This window comes from Aquarana catesbeiana, linkage group LG10 (genome assembly GCF_042186555.1).
Source record: "Aquarana catesbeiana isolate 2022-GZ linkage group LG10, ASM4218655v1, whole genome shotgun sequence".
In the NCBI taxonomy this organism is placed as follows: domain Eukaryota; kingdom Metazoa; phylum Chordata; class Amphibia; order Anura; family Ranidae; genus Aquarana; species Aquarana catesbeiana.
The window spans coordinates 252,845,793-252,865,444 of record NC_133333.1 but is presented as its reverse complement, the minus strand read 5'-3'; the positions used below and the strand labels follow the sequence as shown (position 1 = coordinate 252,865,444).

Sequence of the window (19,652 nt, the reverse complement as noted above, 5' to 3'; positions counted from 1 at the left end):
GGCTTTCCAGATTTCATTAATCAGCATTCCTTTCACATACATCTGTTATATGGGTCCCAAGCATGCAGAGACCATCATGGCCTCCTTAGTAATGTCCTTTTGCATTACATAACAGAAGACCTTCCTAAATGCTTGTAGCTCCCTCAAATGCCAGGGCCCATAGTCGGTAGGCAAGAGGCTAGCATTCGGTCCCCTCCAAAAGCCTCTGTCCTGGGTGAGTCTGTCACATTAATCATTCTATTAATCATTATTAAAATTAATCAAAAATAAATTAAAATTTGGTCGAGAATTAAAATTCTTGCTTTATGGGGTTCTTCTTTAAAATATCCTAAAATTACAATATAAATGTAAAATGTGGGCTTGAGACCTTTTTTTTATTCTTTTTTTTTTGGCATGGATCTGTTTAATTTTCTTTTTGTGTGTCGATTTTTTTTTTTTTCTTCCTTCAATATTACTTTTTTTTTCTGTGCAGTGTTTTCTATTCACTGAGGCATTAGCAGGCTTCTGTCATTGAAATGCAGATCTGTTCTCTGGCTGAGTATGCCGTTTGTTCTTCAAGTATATCTGTCTGTGTGCAGTTTCAACTGTTTTAGCTGCATAATAAAGTTCTATAAGACTAACAATCTTGTGTTTTTGGTTTTTCTTAATAATATGATTTAAGATGTGCTAAACTGTGAATAAAATACCATTATGACCAACGTCGTATCTATATGTAATATATAAGGGGATCCAACCCTTGCACAGTTTATGTAAACTTGATAAGAAAAAGGTTTGGCTGGAGTTCCACTTAAAAGTAGTTCTAAAGTCTAAACTTTTTTTTTTACTTTAGTGAATTTTCTGCATTAAAGTGGTTGTAAATAGACATATGCACTGCCGAAAAATTTGTTCCATTTCGTTTCATTTATTTAATTTTTTTTGGTTTTTTTTCGGGTCATTCTTTATGATCGAATTTCATTATTTCAAATAAATTCATAACATCAGAAAAATTTGAATTCCTTATTTTCCATTTGTTTAGATGCGGTATTCGTAAATTCGAACTTTCGCAAATTTGTAAGTTTGAAAATTCTAAAGTTCCAAAGTTCGGTAACCAAAATAATAATAACTAACTAATAATAACTAACTATTAGATTATAGGTTTTGGAATTTCCTTTCAAATTTGACTGTTTATGAACATAGTTACATAGTTAGTCAGGTTGAAAAAAGACACAAGTCCATCTAGTTCAACCATAAGAAAAAAAATAAAAATAAAAAAAAATATATCATACAATCCTATATACCCAATCCTATACCCATGGTTGATCCAGAGGAAGGTGAAAAAAATGTAACGAATACAAATTTATCCGAAGTTATGAATTATCCAAAATAACGAATGCCGCTAAACTAAACAAATGGAACGGAACAAATTAAGATTAATAAATAATAATAATAATAATAATATGCTTTTATTATTATTATTAATTATTATTATTATTATTATTTTGTTACGTTCCATTCATTTAGATGCAGCATTCATTATTTCGGATAATTCATAACTTCGGATAAATTCGTATACGTTACGTTCACTAACAGCCAAATTTGAAAGGAAATTCCAATACCTATAATTTAATAGTTAGTAATAGTTATTATTATTAGTTAGTTATTATTATGTCGGATTTTCGGGTTTACGGATTTTCGTTCTTATTTTCGGATTTTCGTTCTTATTTTCAAATTTTCACATGTTCGAATTTACGGATTTACAAATTTTCGGAAAAATGCGTCAAATGGGTTTTCGTTAATTTGAATGTTTCCGAATTAACGAATTTGTCGAATTTTGTCGAAAAACGAATTCGGAAACTAAACGAATTGCACATGTCTAGTTGTAAAGTCTCCTTTTTTTTTCTATAAAAATAACGAACATGTTATACTTAACTGCTCTGTTGCAGTGGATTTGCACAAAGTAGCCCCCCCGATCCTCCTCTTCTCGGGTCCCTGGCCGGAGCTTATGGCCCCTCCCTCCTGTTGGGTTCCCCTACAGTAAGCCCATAGCTCCCTGTGTCCATTCAGACTGCTGTTCCGCCCCGCCCCCTCTCTCTCCTAGCCTGATTGGCTAACTGACTTTGACTGCAGCTGTGTCTCAGCCAATCAGGAGGGAGAGTCCCGGGCGGCTGAGACAATCGTGGACAGAGATGGGACTCGGGTAAGTATTTGGGGGGTCTGAGGGGGGCTGCTTCACACAGAAGAATTGTTATCTTAATGCATAGAATGCATTAAGATAAAAAAAAAACCTTCTGACTTGTAACAATGTAACAATGTCAAAAACCTTACAATAGCAGTGCTCCCCCCACTAACACTTACCTCTATCGATCCAGCAAAGTTCTTATCCCCCCTCTCTGTGCTCTCACATGCTTGGCTGAAAGCAACTGAAGCCATTGGCTCCTGCTGCTGTCAGTCAAATCATAAGAGGAGGGTGCAGGGGGGGGGGGGCGAGGCTGAGCCACGCTGTGAATGTCTATGAGCACACACAGCCCGGATCTGGATTGAGCTCGCACATGTGCCCCATAGCAAGCAGCTGGCTATGGGAGCACACAGAAAAGAGGAGGAGCTAAGGAGTCCCGGCGTGAAGAGGGGGTCCCAGAAAAGGAGGCTTGGGGTCACTCTGTGCAAAGCCATTGCAAATAGCAGGTAAGTATAAAATGTTTGTTATTTCAAACAAACAAAAAAGCCCTTAAAGTAATTGTAAAGGACATTTTATTTTTTATTTTTAATAGCAAACATCTCTATACTTACCTGCTCTGTGCAATGGAATTGCACAGTGCAGCCCCGAATCTCCACTTCCTGGCTCCCGGCTGCTTTCCATGGGGGCACTTGAGTTTGCTCGCTCCCGAGCCCTGCTGCTGCGTCCATTGACAGAGACTCCGAGTCCTGGCTTCCATGTCACTGGAGTTGACTGACAATGGCTCCCACCGCTATCAATCTGCCCAATAAGGAGGGAGACATCGGCGAGAGTCGCTGCTCTTGTGCACGTCACTGGATAAGATCGGGCCCAGGTAAGAATAAAGGGGTGTTTTTTTTTGAAGCACCTGATTAGAGCCAGAGGCTCAAATAGGCTTCAACATCGGGTGGGCTCATGGCGCAGAGCATTGGCGCCAGGAGCCCACCTAGGTGTTACAACAGCGAATGAATATTCGCTATTGAAACACTGATCCTCAATTCGGCCAATCAGAAGCAGGTCTGAGACTCGTTTTCTGATTGGCCGACTAGAGAAGAGTTCCAATTGGCCGCTGAGAAGGACGGAGGAAACGGAAGCCGCCGCGATGCCTGTGGAGAGAAGGGGAAGAGAAAGCCGCCGCCGCTGAGCAAGGGAAGCCGCCGGTGAAGCCTGGGAGAAGTGCTGCCCACCATAGATGAGGTAAGTGCAATAGACCCACCTGACTAACCACCAACTGACCAAGGGGGTGGTATTCTTTGCCCCCCCCCCCCAAAAAAATCCATCAGTCGCCACTTGATGGGGCTCAGGTAAGTATTAGGGGGGCTGCTACACACGGAAGGCTTTTTATCTTAATGCATAGAATGCATTAGGATAAAAAACCTTCTGCTCTTACAACTCCTTTAATATCATTTTAACAATTCAACATTAAAGGAGAATCGAAAAACTGCCAAATTACCAGGATCTCTGGTAACAGAATTTTTACAGGCAACACCACTGAGATTCAGAACTGTAAAACAGACCAGCACTTACATGCTAAATAATATGTTGGTTTTGTTACAAAAAATTTTCAAAATTTTCTTGAATAAAATCTGGACCAACAGTTCATGATAACTGTTTTCACACTGGTGATTTATGTACTATTATATTGGCCATTTGTTTTTGTTTTTCAATGTAAAAAAAGTAATTTATTTGTTTTTCTGGAAAGTAATGCCGCGTACACACGATCGGATTTTTCGACGGGAAATGTTGAATGTGAGCTTGTTGGCGGTAAGTCCGACTGTTGGCTAGCAGGTTCAACAAATGTTTGTTGTCGGACTTTACGATCGTGTGTACACAAGTCCATCGAACAAAAGTCCATGCATGCTCAGAACCAAGTACGAGCCGGAAGCGCTCGGTCTTCTAAAACTAGCGTTCGTAATGGAGACATCACGTACATCTTGTAAGTCAATGCGTTCGTAATTGTTGGCCAACATTTGTGTGACCGTGTATATGCAAGACAAGTTGGAGCCAACATCCCTCGAACAAAAATCCACGGTTTTGTTGTCGGAAAATCCGATCGTGTGTACGGGGCATTCCTGTTGCCAAAGAATTTGTTTACATTTTTAGGGTATAACAGTGAACCTATCAAGAATTATACCTTTTCATTGATCTCTACAAAGTGCGAATATTTGCTATTATGATGAGCTCACCTGAACATTGATCCAATTTCCAGCAGCAATGGCCTGCAGCCTTCAGCTTCTGTCTTTACAACAGCCTGTCTCAACCTTCTCAACACAGAGGAACCCTTGAAATAACTTTCCGGTCTCAGGGAACCCCTACTAAAAATGACTATATCTACAACTCATGGGAAGTGGGAAGAATGCTCCTTACACTTGTGGTCATTGGGAGGAATTACCCCCTTACAGATAGCTAAAAAGATCAGTTGTCAGTGGGAACTTATCTGAGAGGCAGAAACTGCTCAAGGAACCCCTAGCAACCTCTGGAGGAACATGGAACCGTAACTGAGAAACCCTGCTTTACAATCTGCTCTGTCATGGAGAAGTATATTCTGGGGACAGGTTGCCCATACAGCACAGTGTAGAGTAGGTCTTTTTTGGAGGGTGTTGAGCCCACCCAGTAGGAGAATTTTCTGGTAAGAAAAACGTTAACCACAGTTACCTGATCAAACCTCAGCATTTTATATGGGTGTTAAAGCCCACCCTCTTTGTTCATAAATCAAACTGTAAGCTGTGATATTCCATTGATTCACATTGGGTGTCAGTGCTAAGAGAGCCCATCGTGGTTCAGTGTACACACTTAATGGAAAGAGAATGAGACGCCACACTCCAAAAAAACTGGTCATCCCTAGAGTGTGTCATTTGTATCAATTTTTTACCATCATTTTTGCTTTCCTGAGGCCAGTCCATGGCAACATACCTCTGGTAGTATGCTGCCATTTTGCTGCCCAGAAATTGGGAAATAGTCTCAAATTCTTACCTTAATTTTCTCCATTTTCTTAATCAATGGAAGTGTACGTGTTGTAGTATGCTACCATGTTGGCACCAGAACATTGGAAAATTGAATCAAATACTATACTTCCCAAAATTTTGCTACATGTTGTAGTATGCTGCCATGTTGGAGCAAGGCAAATGGAAAAAATTGTATCAAATACTGTTCTTACCAAAATATTCCTGAGGCCAGTCCATGGCAACATACAGCACATGTTGTACTGGAAATGGAGCGAGTACAAAGAAGGGCAACAAAGCTAATAAAGGGTCTGGAGGATATTAGTTATGAGGAAAGGTTGCGAGCACTGAACTTATTCTCTCTGGAGAAGAGACGCTTGAGAGGGGATATGATTTCAATTTACAAATACCGGACTGGTGACCCCACAATAGGGTGAAAACTTTTTCGCGGAAGGGAGTTTAATAAGACTCGTGGCCACTCATTAAAATTAGAAGAAAAGAGGTTTAACCTTAAACTACGTAGAGAGTTCTTTACTGTAAGAGCGGCAAGGATGTGGAATTCCCTTCCACAGGCGGTGGTCTCAGCGGGGGGCATCGATAGTTTCAAAAAACTATTAGGTAAGCACCTGAACGACCACAACATACAGGGATATACAATGTAATACTGACATATAATCACACACATAGGTTGGACTTGTGTCTTTTTTTTCAACTTCACCTACTATGTAACTATGTCTCAAATACTGTACTTACCAAAATTTTCCCGAGGCCAATCCATGGCAGTATACAGTACATGTTGTAGTATCTTGACATGTTGTATCAAGGAAAATGGAAAATTGTATCAAACTTTCCTGAGGCTAATCCATGGTGGTATACATGCTGTAGTATGCTGCCATGTTGGAACAAGGAAAATAGAGATTTGTATCAAACGCTTGCCATAATTTTCCTTTGCTGACTGCAGTCCATGGCAGCATACATGTGGCGTGTGTATGCTGCCATGTTGGTGGCTAGAGAAAATGTATCAAATACTTCCCGTAATTTTCCTTGCCTGGCGCCTATCTATATCCGCATAGTACTACATTTATGCTGCCATGTTGGTGACAAGAAAACAGGTCTGTGTGATGGATCATAGGCATGACCCTACTTCTAGCAGTTGGAAGATGTAGAGACACAATAAACTGATTGGGTCAGGTGACACTCATAATGGATGGCGCATTTTTTTTTTTTTCTCCATCAGCTGGCGCTGGTCCTAAAATATGAAGGACCTCTCCTAGAAGTGACACATATTTATCCAACTGGATGAGAAAGTCTAAATATACTTTGAATGGAATGTGATGGTATTGCTTTGTATTTATGAGATGTTCCTCTTGCATAGGAGCAGGAGGAGGCGGCACGGTTGTCGACCATGCCGGCATGGCGGAGAGAGATCCTGAGGAAGAAGCTGGAGGACGAGAAGTAAGAAGTGATTACAATGGAATTTTACACTGAGAATTTTTTTTTTTTTTGCCAATCTCTACAGTATTTAACCATTCTTTTTTTTCTCTTTCCTTCAACGTTGCGTGCAACAGAGAACATAAACGGTGAGTGCTAATCAACTGGCTAGAATGAATCTGGAGGTCCTGATCTATTTGGCCCAATATGTTTTCAGGCACTGGGGGTCGAAGGTGTGATGAAATAAAGTCAAATATATACACATGGCTGTCTTTAACACGAGGCAAAAGGGCCCAGCCATGGTTGTGGGGCCCAAAGCAGCTGATCTGCCCCTTAAACCCACCCTGCCCACAAATGGTTGATAATTGGATTTGGCTATCATTTAGGAGATGAGGGCGGAATTGAATGTTGGGGGCACTAGTGACTGGTTGGGTGTTATGTCTGCAGCCTGTGTGGTGATCGGCCACCTCGGTAAGGTAAACCTTGTCTAGGGATAGCGTCTGTCAGTCCCGGGCACAGTCACACCAACCCCTCTCCCTCATTATGTCCAACAAGCCACAGACCATCGGCCCTCTGAAGAACTTCTTGGCTGGAGGGTTCGGCGGGGTGTGCCTGGCGTTTGCCTGACATCCTCTGGACACTATCATAGTGAGACAACAGGGGGGGAGAGGGGGGGGTAAAGGGGGTCTGTGGAGGGAGGGGAAGGGGTCCAGTGTAATAATAGGGGTAGTATGGGGGAGGGGGTCCTGTTTAACCACTTCAATACCGGGCATTTTCACCCCCTTCCTGCCCAGGCCAATTTTCAGCTTTCAGCGCTGTAACATTTTGAATGACAATTGCGTGGTCATGTAACACTGTACCCAAATGAAATTTTTATCATTTTTTTCCCACAAATAGAGCTTTCTTTTGGTGGTATTTGATCTCCTCTGCGGTTTTTATTTTTTGCGCTATAAACAAAAAAAGAGCGACAATTTTGAAAAAAAACACAATATTTTTTACTTTTTGCTATAATAAATATCCCAATTTAAAAAAAATGTATATATATTTTTTTTTCCTCAGTTTAGGCCAATACATATTCTTCTACATATTTTTGGTAAAAAAAAAATCGCAATAAGCGTATATTGATTGGTTTGCGCAAAAGTTATAGCGCCTACAAAATAGGTTATTGATTTATGGCATTTTTATTTTTTTTATTTTTTTACTAGTAATGGCGGCGATCAGTGATTTTTATCATGACTGGGACTGGGACCATTGACATTTATACAGCGATCAGAGCTATAAAAATGCACTGATTACTGTATAAATGTCACTGGCAGGGAAGAAGTTAACACTAGGGGGCGATCAAGGGCTTAAATGTGTTACCTAGGGAGTGATTCTAACTGTGGGGGGATGGGACTGACTAGGGGAGGAGACCGATCGGTGTTCCTATATACTAGGAACACGCGATCGGTCTCCTCTCCCCTGACAGGACGTGGATCTGTGTGTTTAGAATTTGGGGGTTCTTGTATTGATAAAGGAGGGGGTTCCTGTGTAATGATGGGGATAGTATGTGGTGGGGAGGCCTGTGTAATGATGGGGGTAGTATGGGGATGAAGCCTATGTAATTATGGGGGTACTATGGAGGAAGGGGGTCCTGTGTAATGATGGGAGTACTATGGAGGAGGGGGGTCCTTTGTACTAATAGGGTTAGTAAGGGGAAGGGTCCCTGTGTAGTGAAAGGGTAGTATAGGGGAGGGGTCCTGTGTAATGATGGGAGTAGTATGGGGAGGGGTCCTGTGTAATGATGGAGAAGGGGGGGGGTCCTGTGTAATGATGGGGGTAGTATGGGGGCCTGCGTAATGATGGGGATAATATGGGGGAGGGGTCCTGTGTAATGATGGAGAAGGGGGGGTCTGCGTAATGATGGGGGTGGTATGGGGATGAAGCCTATGTAATTATGGGGGTATTGTGGAGGAAGGGGGTCCTGTGTAATGATGGGAGTACTATGGAGGAGGGGGGTCCTGTGTAATGATGGGGGTAGTATGGGGGAGGGGGTCCTTTGTAATAATAGGGGTAGTTGGGGAGGGTTCCTGTGTATTGAAGGGGTAGTATAGGGGAGGGGGTCCTGTGTAATGATGGAGAAGGGGGGGGGTCCTGTGTAATGATGGGGATAGTATGGGGTGGGGGGGCCTGCATAATGATGGGAGTACTATGGAGGAGCGGGGTCCATTGTAATAATAGGGGTAGTAGGGGGGAGGGTTCCTGTGTAATAAAACTGGTAGTATAGGGGAGGGGGTCCTGTGTAATGATGGAGAGGGAGGGGGGGGGTCCTTTGTAATGATCTGAGTTTTTTTTTCTTGTTAAGTCTACGTGTGTGTGCATTTTTGTTCATTTTTTGGGGGGATGTTGCGGTGGAGAGTGAAATTGCATGGGGGGGGGGGGGGGCATATGGCAAGAAAATGTTTGCCCAGTGTCTAATCAATATGGGTTCTGGATATACATGTAGAATAGATCTGTTTGTTAGTAATTTTATCAGTAGGTGTTCAGGAAGGTTCTAAGTTTGGATTATTGTAGTGCCAAGGGTCTAGTCAATGATTTACCACCACATCACTAATGGTACACTAATCATAATCACTACATGCACAATATTGCCTCAAATGGCGAGGATAAAGTAAAAACATTAATTGTGGGACAATCTCTCCAAGAAATGTCATTTATACAAATATCAGTTAAAAACAAATCCAGTACCCAGAGGGGGGTGTTTGTTTTCTTCTCAGCAAAAGTGGAATTACTCTTTAATTGAATTCTCAGTTGTGTTTTGTCATCTTTACTTGTGTATCCATCACGATTTTACCAACGCCCTTCTTTTTTTTTTGTATTTCAGGAAAGAACAAGAAAAGGCAAAGAAAGAAGAAGCGGCTCGAGAGAAAGAGCAGTCGGAAAAGCTGAGGACATTGGGTTACGATGAGACCAAATTAGCACCATGGCAAAGGCAAATTATCCTGAAGAAAGGGGACATAGCAAAACATTAGACATAACCAATTCCTGCCCTTCGCCTCCTTCTATCCGAGTTTAGATTGTCAGCTGTTCAATAAGCGCTGCTCACCGTTACATTTCACCATAACGCGGCCCACTGAGGACACCATAGGTCATTGGGCTACAAGGTACCATGGTTACTCCAGATGTTACTAAGCCTTTGAAGAGTGTTTTGGCATTTCACCATCTTCCAGCTTGGGGGTATCTATAATCATTTGAGTATTTATAACATGTTTACATGCCTTCCAATTGTAGCTTCTCTAATTATTTATTAGCTTTCGCCCGAGCCGATTCTAAATGCGTTCTTGAAGGCCCACGTGGACAGGGTCACTGACAGCTCTTGGTAACTGTTTGCAATCAGGAGCCAATGGGACAAGCTTCCAATCATGTGATTGCTATGACGGCCAATTATAGTGATCACCTGATCGGGAGGCCGACTTCGCCTCCCAGAGTTAACACGTAGGAACACGTTAAGGAAAATCTTAACTTTTTTTGAAATATAAAATAATGCATTGTACCCAAGAAGACCTCTCTGTCCCCGTGAGAAAAATATCATTAGTCTGGAAAAGTTAAAAAAATACCCCCCCCATTGCTAGTCTCCCCAATACTAATCTGTTCCTGTGAAGCCCTACCCCATTTATGTAGACCCCGCCCTCTTTTGCTCCTGTAATTTTCTTCCAAACTTGAGACTGAGAAATGAAGTAGGACGTTTCACTTCTGGACCCAGATTGGATGCTTTACATTTATGTTTTTCATAACTGAAAGAGAACTTTTAACACTCCATCATCTTGTGTTTAGGGCTAGTGGCCCTTCAAGTTTCAGAAATTCATTTCCAAGCTTTGTGTATTTATTATTGCTTTCATGTCATCCTTTTCAAAATGTACTACATGTTAAAACCAATACATAGTATACACCCAACGCATATTCCCTGGCTAAGAACTATAGAGGTAAAAACATTGAAGGCATCTATTGCAGAATTTGTTTTTTAAGCAAGCATACAAATTAGTGGAAAGACAGTTACCACCATTACAAGAATCTGAGGACATTTTATGATTTTCCCAATGTAGCCAATTATGGAGAGGACTCTGATGAAACTAGCAAACCCTTTACCTTCACCTAGTAACAATTATGGACTCTAGGCCAGCTTTTTTCAGCTAGGATTCCTCCAAAGGTTGCTTGGGGTTCCTTTAGCCGTGGTTAGTTGACCTCCTATCTGATGGTGCCTGCATAGATCTGGAACCAACACCACTTACCAACAGGGCCAGGCCATGGTGGCAGTGTTCTTTCATCAACCACTAAGAGAGGCATTCTGACTGACTACCACTGTAAGGGGGCAGTCTTCTATCTGATCACCAATGTAAGGAGCATTCGTCCCACTGGCCACCAATGTAAGGAACATTCTTTCCAGTGGCCACCAATGTAAGGAACATTCTTCCCACTGATCACCAATGTAAAGGGCATTCTTCCCACTGATCACCAATGTAAAGGGCATTCTTCCCACTTGCTTCCAATGTAAGGGGCATTTTGCCCACTGACCACCAATGTAAGGGGCGTGCTTTCCATTGACCACCAATGTAAGAAGCGTTCTATTGACCACCAATGTCAAGGTGATTCCTCCCACTGACCACCAATGTAAGGGGCATTCTTTCCGCTGACCACCAATGTAAGGGGCATTCTTCCCACTGACCACCAATGTAAGGGGCATTTTTTCCGATGACCACCAATGTAAGGAGCATTTTACCCACTGATCACCAATGCAAGGAGAATTTTTCCCTCTGCCCCTAGATTAATTATTTTATCAGGGGTTCCCCTGAGACCTGAATATTCTTTTAAGGGTTTCCTGAGGGTTTAAAGGGTGAGAGAGGCTGATCTAGACCAACCTTTTTCATGATTCTTCTATATCCCATAGATAATTTTCAGGTCCTTACTAAAACCAAATTAATTGGGGGTTAATGAGAAAAATGTCTCTTTCATTGGTGGTCAGTGAGAAGAATGTAACCCTCATAGTGATGGTCAGAATGCCCTTTTACAGACAGCAAACAATTACTATTGGTGTTTTGCAGCTGGCTCTGCCAAGTGTCATTGCCTTTGGAACTGTGCACTTTCCCATTGGGGGTCAATCGGCCATAGCCAAACTAAATTCCAGGTATGGATATTTTACATATTTACATTGGTCCGGCTTTGTTGGGAAAATGCAAAGCAATCTGTGAATGGCGCCAGCGCTGAGCAAACTGCCTCCCGTATTCAGGATGCAGCAGGGCAGACACTCAAAATGGGACCCAGGAGCTAGTAGAGATCACTAGAGTAGCAGTGAAGTAGCAGTGTCTACCTCAGTGATTTCCATCTTCCAGCATCCTCATTGTCAACATTGGTCCAATGTAACTCTGAAAAAATATCCATACCTGGAATTCAGCTTTAAGGAACCCCTAGCAACCTTTAGAGCAGGGGTAGGCAACCTCGGCACTCCAGCTGTGGTGAAACTACAAATCCCACCATGCCTCTGTCTCTAGGAGTCATCCCTGTGATTGTCAGGGTCTTGCAATGTCTCATGGAACTTGTAGTTTCACCAAAGCTGGTGGGCTGAGGTTGCCTACCCCTGCTTTAGAGAGAACCCTAGACTTCTAAGGAACTGTTCTAGACACATCTGGCTCTATTGCAGTGGACAGTCCACCGAGCTCTCTTCTTTTGGTAAGTGACCGTCTCTAAGATCTGCAGCACTATACCTAGCAGTGTTCTACTGCCTTGTGTCACAGAGATATTATCAGTTACAGGCAGAAAGCCAAAACACGTTGTGCCCACTGATACCTGTGCTTATCATGAGAGCTTTTTTATCTTGCCGAGTACCACCAGTAACATGGCACGAGCTTCCTGTATGCTGGTTTCCTTACCTTCACCGCAGGCTGACTTATTGCAGCTTTGCACAATGGAAAAACTGACTGCTGAAACTGGACAGGATCACTTACATTAGAGGCATGCAGTAGCCAAGAGTTGGGTGGAATAGGTTGGACCTGGTTATCTCTTCTGGCTGTGATATCCTCAGTAGTGGGTGAACTTTTCGCTCGATGCCCCATGTATTGGCTTGCCACTATAATTCTGCCTCCCTAAAAAAAAAAAAAATCACTGTTTGCTGCAATAGTGCCAGATTATTTTTTTTATCTATTGACCATGTTGTCCTGGCTGATGACCATCACATTTGCAGGAATGATCCAGCAGCCACCCAAGAAAGGGTGTCTTGGTCTGGGGCTTATCTTGGAGCAAACAGTAGTAATCAAATATTTTTTTTTCCCATGGATGGCTGGTCACTATTAGCCACGCATTAAATGCTAGGGTGTTTAGGAATACTGCCCATCCATTTCTGTATATAGGACTATGGAGGCTTAGGGTGATAAGAGTCTGACATCAGCTTAAAGCTGACCTCCAGCTTTCTCTTCAGTCTTGCATAGTTGTACAGACTCCAGCCCTGTACTAAAAAAACAGCTTACTCTGATTTTACTGCACAATGTACATTAGAAGCTGCAGCAAGTCAGCCTCATTTCCTGGCTGGAGGATGTCCAACATCATCTAGCCCAGTCTTTCTCAACCTTTATACCATGGATGAACTCTTTTATTAGTTTTTAGCAGAGTTCCCCGACACCTAAATAGTATTTCAGCTATAGCTTATGGTACATTAGCCACACAATGACCACCAATGGTCAATGAGAAAAGAGCTTCCTTGCTTTGTTGGTCAGTGTAGGGCTCCCATCTATTGCGGGACAGTGGAAGAAATGCCCTTTTACATTGGTGGTCAGTCGGAAAAATCTTCTCCTTATGGAGAGTAAACATGGTTACTGGTGTCAATGGTTATTGACCTGAGAAAGGAGACTCCACTGGTCCCATTTTGGTGGTTCTGATGAGTGGTGTTGGTGCCCCAACTCTGGGGGCATCATCAGGTAAGAGATTTATCCATGACTGCTCAAAGAAACCCTAGCAAACGGTGGAGGAACCCTGGTTGAGAAAGGCTGATCTAGCCCTTTCTTCCCCAGTCCTGACTCCACTGGTCCCATTGTGGTGGTTCTGCTGAGTGGAGTTGGTGCCACAACTCTGGGGGCACCATCAGGCAAAAGGTTTATCCATTACTGCTCAAGAAACCCCTAGCAGCCTCTGGAGTAACCATGGTTGAGAAAGGCAGATCTAACCCTTTCTTCCACTGGTTCCATTGTGGTGGGTCTGCTGAGTGGTGTTGGTGCCACAACTCTGAGGGCACCATCAGGCAAAAAGGTTTATCCATTACTGTTCAAGAATCCCCTAGCAGCCTCTGGAAGAACCATGGTTGAGAAAGGCTGATCTAGTCCTTTCTTCCACTGGTCCCATTGTGGTGGTTCTGCTGAGTGGTGTTGGTGCCACAACTCTGGGGGCACCATCAGGCAAAAGGTTTATCTATTACTGCTGATCTAGCCATTTCCTCCCCCAGTCTGCTGAGTGGTGTTGAAGCCATAAATATGGAGGCACCATCTGGCAAGAGATGTATCTGTTACTGCTTAAGGAACCCATTGCAACCTCCGGAGGAACCCTGGGTAAGAAAGGCTGATCTAGCTGTTTTCTCCCCCAGCCTAACTCCACTGGTCCCATTTTAGTGGTTCTGCTGAGTGGTTTTGGTGCCCCAACTCTGGGCACACCATCAGGCAAGAGAGATTTATCTATTACTGCTTAAGGAATCCCTAGCAACTTCTGGAGGAAACCCTGGTTAAGAAAGGCTGATCTAGCCAACTTCCTGCCCCAGCTTGACTGTCCCTGGCCCTCACCTTTTATTTAAATCATCAATTTTTGCTGTCTGTGTTCCATTAGGGAGATTTTCCTTCACCTTCTATCCTACACACACAACAGGAAGGGAGAGGAAATCTCTACAAATGAAGGGGATCAGAATCTTAGACAGTTTTCGCTTGGCATACTCCAAGCTATAAAGGAGCTGTTTGTGGCCCAAAGTTGCATTTGATAAGGGTGGGCTGACAAGCGGTGGAAACGTGCTTCAACCACCACTAGTGTTCAGTTGCATATTGATGCCACCAAAAATTGCTTCCGGAGTCAAGTCGTTGTGTGAAATGATATGAACTAGTGAACAAGGTCAGTACGGAGACAGACAATCTCTGCAGTGCCTTTCGTCTGTCAGTGACTGTTTAGTTGTCCTGTAGAAGAGAACCAGCAACCATCAAGGTCTCCGGGTGACCATTGTTTCCTACTCCTTCCTGTCATTATTACAGCAAAGTTGTCAACTTAAAGTGGATCTTCTACTTTCGGTGTCCCTCATATGGGATTTCTCCTCACTTCCAGCCTCAGTCCCCATGGTCATCAGGCAACATGAATTCCCAGGGCTTTTTTTTCAGTGGGAACACAGTCCCAGCATCTCCAGCACTAAATGTATGTAATGGCAAGGGGTGGTGGGGTGTGCTGGAGGGTCTAGTGTTGCTGGCTGCTGGGGGATCTATTGTCGTGGGGGGGGATCTATTGTTGCTAAGGAGGTCTATTGTTGCTAGGGGGGGTCAGTTTTTGCTGAGAGGGATCTAATGTTGAGGGAGGAGTCTATTGTTGCTGGGGGATCTGTTTTTACTAGGGGGTTTTGTTGCAGGGGTTCAATTGTTGCTGGGGGGGGGCTATTGTTTCTAGGGAGGTCTAGTGTTGTTGGGAAAAAACTTTGTTGTGGGGGGGGTTATTGTTGCTAGGGGGATCTATTGATGCTAAGGAGTTATATTGTTGCTGGAGGGTCTTATGTTGCTAGGGGTAGGGGGTCAGTTGTTGCTGAGAGGGATCTAATGTTGAGGGAGGAGTCTATTGTTGCTGGGGGGGGTCTATTTTTACTAGGAGGGAGTTTGTTGCAGGGGTTCAATTGTTGCTGGGGGAGGGGGGTCTATTGTTTCTAGAGGGGGTCTAGTATTGTTGGGAAAAAACATTGTTATGGGGGGGGCGTTTATTGTTGCTAGGGGAATCTATTGCTGCTAGGGGGGTCTATTGATGCTAAGGAGGTATATTGTTACCAGGGGGCCTTATGTTGCTAGGGGAGAGTCAGTTGTTGCTGAGGGAGATCTAATGTTGAGGGAGGGTCTATTGTTGCTAGGGAGGGCTGTCTTTTTTTGCCGGGGGGATTTATTGTTGATGGGGGTCTAGTGTTGCTGGGGTGGGTCTATTGATGATGGCCAAATACTTTGTTGTGGGGGGGTTGATGTTGCTGGGGGGGGGGATCTGTTTTTGCTGGAAGGATCTATTGTTGCTGGCTCCAAGAGATCTATTTTACTGCTTTTCTTTTTCAAATTAACACATTTTATACAAATTACGGAACACCACAAAATGATACTTTGTTCTGCATTCTCTAAAAAGGGGCAATACTGGGGGGTGGGTAGGGGGATGAACCAAGGAACGGTGCTCAGAGGTGGGCAGGGGGGGGAACCAAGGAACGGTGCTCAGAGGTGGGTGGGGGGGGAACCAAGGAACGGTCCTCAGAGGTGGGCAAGGGGAGGAACCAAGGAACGGTGCTCAGAGGTGGGTAGGGGGAGGAACCAAGGAACGGGCCTCAGAGGTGGGCACGGGGAGGAACCAAGGAACGGTCCTCAGAGGTGGGCAGGGGGAGGAGCCAAGAAACGGTGCTCAGAGGTGGGTAAGAATCGGAAACAAGGGGTAACTCAGAAGAGGGGGCGGGGTATCTGCACCGATTCTTTGTGAAAAAAAAAGCCCTGTGAATTCCTATTGCTGTTGTTATTTAGAGAGGTGGTGGAGGGGAAATCTCCCAGCAGGCACTACTACTATAAGGATTTATATTAAAAATTACCCCCTAAAAGCTCATTTGGGCTTTGGGGCCCATTCATAATTTGCGGTGTGTTACTACATCAGCACTCTGCAGTTCCATTCATTTTCAAGGGCCCCCCCCATACACCATGGTAACCTATATGCATTATGGGGTGCCATTGTCAGAAAAATGGTGCTTGTCAATTGGTGGCCAGTTAAACAATTGCCTGTAGGATAACACAGCGCAGGTTAGCGTGACACAATGTGGGCCCTTAAAGTGTATTTCCACTGAGATAACACCGACTTTACATTTGTTATATGTTCTCATTCACATTGCATGACTTAAGAAACAAAATATTTAAAAATTGCTGCTTACCTTTTTTTTAATTGCTTCTTTCTGAAAACTCCCGAGGGGGGCTGGGGAATTAATTTTTACCATAAATGACCCTGTCTCCACGGTGCTGGCAGATCTCATTATCCCTTGTAAACTAGATTTGAACAGTCTGTCCTGATTAACCCAGTCTGCACTGGGCTGGCAGATCCCATTATCAGTAGTAAACTCGTTTTGACCACTGTCTGCCCCAATTAACTCTGTACCGCACTGGAAGATCTCATTATCAGTTGTAAACTGGATTTGACCAGTGTCTGTGATGGCAGATCTCATTACCCATTGTAAACTAGATTTGAACAGTCTTGTCCAGATTTACCTACAACTGTTAGACACCATACACACTATACAACTTTTGTTGTCAGATTTCCTTCATATTTACCAAAAAACATGTAGTACCAGGGCCTGCATGATTGCATACAAATTGAAACTCCTAAGGTTTGACCTCATATATTATATGGTTTTGGTAAATCTGAAGGAAAGAAAATCTACAGAAAATTGGATAGTGAGTATCCAGCGTTAAAGAGGTTGTAAACCCTCGAGGTTTTTCACCCTAATGTATTCTATGCATTAAAATGAACAGTCTCCTGTGATGCAGCAGCCCCCCCCCCGAGCCCCCCTTTTTACTTACCTGCACCCAGTCTTTCCAGTGATGGGGATGAGCACACCAGCGCCATTGGCTCCTGCTGCTGTCAATCAAATCCAATAACGCGGGGGGGCGGGGCCGAGTCCTGCTGTCTGTGTCAATGGACACAGCAGCAGGACATGGGGGCACGCCCGCACGAGTGCCCCGAGGGAGAGCGGCTCTCCAATGGGGCACTCGAGAAGAGGAGGAGCCAGGGGCGCCGCTGGGGGACCCCAGAAGAGGAGGATCTGGGCCAGCCCTTCCCCAGAGGAGGTACGTATGACATGTTTGTTTGTTTTTTTGTTTTGTTTTGTTTTTTTTAAAACAAACTTTTACATATCCTTTAATGAGATCTGCCAGCACAGTGCAGACTAGATTTGAACCCAGTCCCAACAACTGGGTTAAAGGTCTTGAACAGGGATATGCAATTAGCGGACCTCCCAGCTGTTGCAAAACTACAAGTCCCATCATGCCTCTGTCTCTGGGTGTCGTGCTTGTGGCTATCAGAGTCTTGCTATGCCTCATGGGACTTGTAGTCCTGCAACAGCTGGAGGTCCGCTAATTGCGTATCCCTGGTCTAGAGACTGGTCTTCCTCATATGTTAAAGAGGGGAGACTGGGTGTGTCCCCCTGTCATTGGGGACTGATTGAGCTTCCTCTCCTTCCATATAATTCATAAAAGCTTGCAGTCTGCCCAAGGCCTGCTCCAAAAGAACTAGAAAGGTATAAAAAAAAAAAAAAAAAAAAATTAAAAATTTTTAGGTACGATTTGCGAATAGGAATAAATAAAGTGGTTTTCTTTAACTTGACTTCAAAAGTGCAAATCTCTATTGGTAATAGTGTGGGTGCTTCTAATTAGTGAAAAGTGAAAATACACTTAGAAAAAAAAAAAAAAAAAAAAAAAACATATGATAGCTGATTGATGTAAACGATGCTCCAACTTACCTCCCTAAAAAAAAAAAAAAAAAAAAAAAAAAAATGAATTTGGATCGCCTTTACTAACTGTGCATTTAATTTGATGTCTATGGAAATATGTAGGAATTTTTTTGAATACTGTATATAAAGACAGCATACATCAATGTTTAATGAATGTTAGGTATTAGATAGTATCCGATGTGCTGGGTGTATGATCTCTTTTTTTTAAACATGTATTTTAAACTTGAGACATTTGAGACATGGAGAAAAATGATAAAATATATATATATAGATATATATCTATATATATATATTTTTAAGATATTTGCTTTATAAATTATATATATAATACACACAGATGCCATACTTGTCATTGCCATGTTAGCAAATATTTTCTATACATTGTCATGTTTTTCCTGCATCCTTCTAGCACAGTTTGGCATAAATATACAGAAATATATATATATATATATATAATATAAAACAGATCTATATTGTTTAAAAAGCTACAGAAATAAATCTATATAGTATGTTTTCAAATGTATGATGTGTGCCTCACTTTCAAGAGCATTTTTGTTGGATTTACTTATTATTACACATAGAAAACATTTTTTTTCTGTGTTGGGTAAAGGTTAGGCTCAAATGACCACCAGCTTTTCACTGCTCTGGGATCCTCGTGGGAGGGGCTCCTAAGCTACTGTTATTACTCACATGAGCATGTTCTTCATATATTCCTATGGAGGCTCCAATAGAGGTTGCAGAACACAGCAATGGTGCATTGTACATCATTGGAATGTCCATATTATATATATGTTGAGAACTCACCTATAGTAAAGGTCTCCAAACCTTTCAGTATGAGGGCCACATTGTATATTTTACAATTATTTAAAGGCTGAAAAAACACTTTACATTGGGTCCCAATTGGATCCTATTTTAAATCAGGGTCCCCATCATAGTTCCTCATAAATCAGGGTCCTCGTTAAAGTCCCTCCCTTACATCAGGGTCCCCATCATAGTTCCTCATGCATCAGGGTCATCATTCGCAAGAGTCTACAAACTTTTCCTTATGAGGGCAAATTTGTATATTTTACCATTATTTGTGGGCTTAATAAAATCTTTACATTGGGGTCTCCATCATATTTCCCCATACATCAGGATCCCTGTCGTAGTCCCTCATACATCAAGGTCCCCATTAGAGTCACCACCTTACATCAGGCTCTCCAATCATAGTCCCTCATACATCAGGCTCTCCATCAGAGTCCCTCCCATACATCAGGGTACTCATCATAGTCCCTCATGCATTAGGGTCCCCATTAGCAAGAGTCTACAAACTTTTCAGTTTAAGGGCCAATTTGTATGTTTTACCATTATTTGTGGGCTAAAAAAATCTTTA

The 19,652-nt window shown here is 42.9% G+C and overlaps 1 protein-coding gene across 3 annotated transcripts in view; it reads left to right on the top strand.

Moving 5' to 3' along the window:
* Window positions 1-10,501, top strand: part of ESPN (espin) — a 284,273-nt gene extending 273,772 nt beyond the window's left edge. The window contains exons 13-15 of one of the 3 annotated variants that reach the window (XM_073603648.1): window positions 6,509-6,588; window positions 6,702-6,713; window positions 9,428-10,501. In XM_073603648.1, coding sequence (XP_073459749.1) covers window positions 6,509-6,588; window positions 6,702-6,713; window positions 9,428-9,575 — 240 coding nt within the window. In that variant the 3' untranslated portion in view covers window positions 9,576-10,501. Of the gene's footprint in view, window positions 1-6,508; window positions 6,643-6,701; window positions 6,714-9,427 lie in introns of those variants that run through there. The other 2 variants (XM_073603646.1, XM_073603647.1) reach the window with 2 other exon arrangements.
* The last annotated feature ends 9,151 nt before the right edge of the window (window positions 10,502-19,652 follow it).